Genomic DNA, 4,416 nt, shown 5'->3' with positions numbered 1-4,416 from the left:
GTCCTGAGCCGGTGTGGCAGCTCACCTCCACATGTTTGTCCAGGGACCCAGGCTGCTGGCTTGGCACCATCATCCGTAAAGTATCACCATTGTTATCATGGCCCTCCATCCAGGCAGCAGGATTTCTGTGGGACACAGAGTGGTGGGAGAGGGACAGCACCCACTTCTTTAAGGACATTAACCAGAAGAAATTACACAGATTATTTCTGCTTATATGATGTTGGCCAGTCTATAGACATATGGCAAGAAAGACTGAAACGTTGTCATTAATCCCTGGGTAGCCATGTCCCCAGCTAAACTTGGAAGTTCTGTTGTCATGAGAAAAAAAGGAAGAATGAACATTCAGTGACACAGCCCTTGCCGAGGAGCCCAGTTGCAGAGATTAGGCCCCAGGGTGCAATAATACATACCCAAGGGCTGGGCTTGTTATATAATAGAGTTACACTCTTCATACGCAGCATACCTATCGTTGTGTTAAAAATGCCATCAGAATTGTCTTTGGTTCCCAAGACTAGAGCAGGGGACTAGGATTTCACATTGTAACTTTACCAAGGATCAGCACCCAGAAACCTTGTTCTCCCCACCCCAAACAGAATCTCCTGGAGGCAGCAACTTCAGTGTGTATTTTGCTATCATGCAGGATGCAACTCAAAGACATTATAATGTCTTCTATTAATGTCTGCTATTAGGAGACATTTTTTTTCCGAAATATTTTTTCCTGTTTCCACTTTTTTTGTTTTGTTTTGTTTTTTTCTTTTTAACGTGTTACAAAATGTTAGAGAAAAACTTTATCCCAAGGCTGGCTATAGTTAAACTGGATTTACCCCTCTTTTAGAACCCGAAAGCCTCGTGGCTATCTTTGGAGAGCTAACAATTTGTATTTGTGAAAATGCGCAGGTAACAATAATATCAAATATGTTAAATCAACTCAGGTTGCTGATTTTCTTTGAAAATCTCTGCTGGAAGGACCCGGTGTTCTTTCTGGAATGTGACTTAAGCTCCGTTTCAGTGAGCTCAGTTCAGCAAGTATTTGTTGAGCATCTATTGTTTGCAAAGCACGGGTGCTCGGAGCTCAGGGCACATAAGGCTGAAGAAAGAAGTCCCTTTCTTTTTAGTTCAAAATCCAGTTACAAGAGATATAGTTAAATAAGTTTACTCTAAAGCAAACTGAGATCACCTATTAATGAAATTCAAACAACGTGCTATGGAAGGATAAAGGGTGTAGACTTATTTCAACGCAGATGACGAAGGAAGGCCCTGAGAGCATGAGGGATTTGAGCTGGACTTCAGCTCGTGAATACTGATGAAAACCACATCCCATTGTCTCTTGACGGAGGCCAGTTTCTTTTGCTGTTGGAGGGTAAATTTGGGGACACTGGGGAATGCTGATTAGTGGTGAGTATTGGATCATGCTGACTAATGTGTTCTAAATGGATCCACTCAACAATAAAGGGACTATTGAGAGTCAAGAGTTCAGATGCTGAATTTCACCGTGTGATGAAGTGTAAATCACTTAGCTTCTTAGTGCTTAATTTTTCCGTCAATTATAATGTGCTCATGATGAGGATCCAATAAGTCACCTTGTCGAGTAAGTGCTTTACAAACCTCAAGAAGAACAGAAATGCTTGACAATGACTGCCGGGACAGGCTTGTGCAACCTTGGGTCATTCATAGTACACACAGAATCAGAACATCCATCACACACTGCTCGCGAGGCATGTGAAACTCTTATTTCCTCACACATGCCATGAGAACTGCTCACAAAAACTGACAAATAGGGGAGCTTTTGAAAAATCTTACTATCTACCTACTGGGGCGTCTGTGTCTTTCTACAACAAATGTCGCCACAGAACTAAGCGCTGACGTTGCACACCCAGCGCTGTCTCTCTTTTCACATCTCCCCAGCTCGGCTGCTTGAGAACCTGGCCTTCCATGTCCAGATGTTTGCTGAATTCTGAAGGCCCCCCAAAGAGCCCAGTTCTTTTGTTGCTCTCCAAATCATTTCCCACAGAGACTGACCGATGTCCTGAAGGAGCCCTTCAATAGGGAGGATGAATGAAGGCCAAGGAAGACATGACCCCCTGAGGCTTGCCCACATCCACCCTAACAAAGAGTCTGAGGCACAGCCTTGTAAGGAGCGTTTTGGTCAGCAGCGTCCCTATGAGAGGCCACATCTCCCCCACAGGGCTGCTTTCAATGGCTGCCATCACAGTGGAAGTGCTAGGCATTTGTTAAGGGCTGTGGCGCACTAGGTGCAGCAAAACATCTAAATCATGGTCCCTGCCTTTGTGAGCCCTTCCTGGCTACCGATGTCAGCTGGCTTTCTCAGGGGAAACTTGAGGGTAGTAGAGAAGGCCTAAGGGGGGTGCCTGCTTCTATGCATGACCTCTTCCCACCCAGTACAGCCAGACGTCTATAGCCACCAAGCCAGGGGTACAGGACCTCACCCCACACCTCTGCTGGGTTTCTTAGTGTCCTGGTCTGCACGGCAGCTGCTCTGTGGGCAGTAGCTGTAGAAGAGGCCCCTGCTGTAGAAGAGGCCCCTGCTGCACGGAAAGTTTCTTTAAATTGCTGGGGGGAAGTTAGTATATTTCATGACATTTTTTTCCCCAAACTTTCTCTCTTTTTTTTCTCCTTTTAGGCCAACAGAAGCCATAGGGAGACTGTGACCTTTGTGTAGAGCTGATGGGGGCGTGATTTGTGAAATAAAACAGGACCATGCTGCTTGGAAGAAGGAAACGGAAGCCAACATAATGGGGATTAATTAGTTGATTGCTGTTGAGATGGTAACAGATTTGCTCCTGGACCATTGAGCCAGTGATTTCAGACCTAGCAGGGAAGGTGAGGATGAAGAAGCCTTTGTTCAAGTCTCTAGATGTGTAGGGCTGAGGGCTTTGCCGCCATGGGATGTCAACAGCCATAATAATAATAATTTGCACTTATATAGCACCTTTCAACCAGGCACCTCAAAGCGGTTTCACCACATTAATTAATTAAAGCCCACAATCCCCCTGGGGAGAGGAGGAGGATGACTAACAAGATTTGTAATTACAGGAGAGAACATTTCCGAATAAAGCATTGTCTACCAAATAAAAAGAGTAGGTGTAAAGGAATTGGGGTCGCCAAAGAGTAACTGATTCAGAAATGAAATGGAATGATGGGGGTGGTCTGGGGGTGGGCATCAGCATGGGGGCCTGTCCTATGCCAGGGGGAGGCCAATGGGCTCAGAATTCACTGACAGGTTCAGATCCCGCCAAGAAGTGGAGCATGTATGGTATTAGTGGTATTTGAAGGCCATTAGTGGCATAACTATTGTAGTGTAAATTCAAGTTTCATTGGTATACTGTGTATAGCCCAGTGGAACAAAGAGAGAGATTCATGCAGAATTTAATAAAGGATGAAATGATTTCTTTAGATTTAAAGCCCAAAGCTGGGCCAGTCAATTAGCAAATAAATCAATTGCTGACCCATACGATAATTTAGTCATTTCTAGTAGAACACCCAGCCCACCCACTCCTACTGCCATGAAGTTTTTAACTGAAGCATCAGGTTGGGCTCAGTGCAAGGTCTGAGAGCTTCAGCCCCTCCAAAGCCAGGCATTAAATCTTTTTCAGCCTTTGGCCTGCGACCCGTCATCCAGGTTATTAGTGACCGCAAGCTGTCCTCTGAAGAATCACTTTCTACCTGCTCCCTTTTCAGAAGATTTTAAGTAGGCCGGGCCTGGTGGCTCTCACCTGGCACTCTGGGAGGCCAAGGCAGTAGGATCACTTGACCTCAGGAGTTTGAGACCTGCCAGAGCAAGAGCAAGATTCAATATCTACTAAAAATGACAAAATTAGCCAGGTGTTGTGGCAGGTGCCTGTAGTCATAGTTACTCGGGAAGCTAAGGCATGAGGATAGCTTAAACCCAGGAGTTCGAGGTTGCCATGAGTGAGGTTGAAGCCAGAGCACTGTAGCCTGGACAAGAGAATAAAACTCTGCCTCAATAATAATAATAATAATAATAATTTTTTCAGCACTATGGGAGCTCAAATTAAGCTGTACCCTATTTCATGTCCCCTGTTCGTCCCCAACAGAGTGCTTTGCACAAAATAGGTACAGATTCCTACACTGAATACCTGAGTCCTTTAACAATTCAGTATGGTATCTGTTGAGTATATACCAAAGCAAAAGGAGAAAACAGTAAGATGTGTGCCCACCCTCAAGAAATGTATTACAAGGAATGGGAAAAGACTCACAAACTACTACCTATGTCATGAAGCAGGATCACAAGCAAGGGCAAAAGGAAAAGAATCTTACTCGTCTGCAGGGTCAGGGCAGGTGTTCCTGGGGATTGGGGGAGGTGTTCCTGGGGGGGGGAGGTGTTCCTGGGGATCTGGGGAGGAGATCCTGGGGGGGGAGGGAGACCCAGCCCTG

General features: G+C 45.4%; 1 protein-coding gene across 1 annotated transcript in view; it reads left to right on the top strand.

The window, feature by feature from the left end:
* The window catches only part of RAD51B (RAD51 paralog B), a 647,586-nt gene extending 644,498 nt beyond the window's left edge, over window positions 1–3,088 (top strand). Inside the window, exon 11 of the mRNA XM_023517631.1 lies at window positions 2,642–3,088. Within this exon, the coding sequence (XP_023373399.1) occupies window positions 2,642–2,658 (17 nt within the window). The 3' untranslated portion in view covers window positions 2,659–3,088. The remainder of the gene's footprint in view (window positions 1–2,641) is intronic.
* Window positions 3,089–4,416: the final 1,328 nt, after the last annotated feature.

The sequence above is a fragment of the Otolemur garnettii genome, unplaced genomic scaffold (assembly GCF_000181295.1).
Source record: "Otolemur garnettii isolate 467f Iridium unplaced genomic scaffold, OtoGar3 scaffold00115, whole genome shotgun sequence".
NCBI lineage: Eukaryota > Metazoa > Chordata > Mammalia > Primates > Galagidae > Otolemur > Otolemur garnettii.
This window is presented reverse-complemented; position numbering and strand designations above follow the sequence as displayed.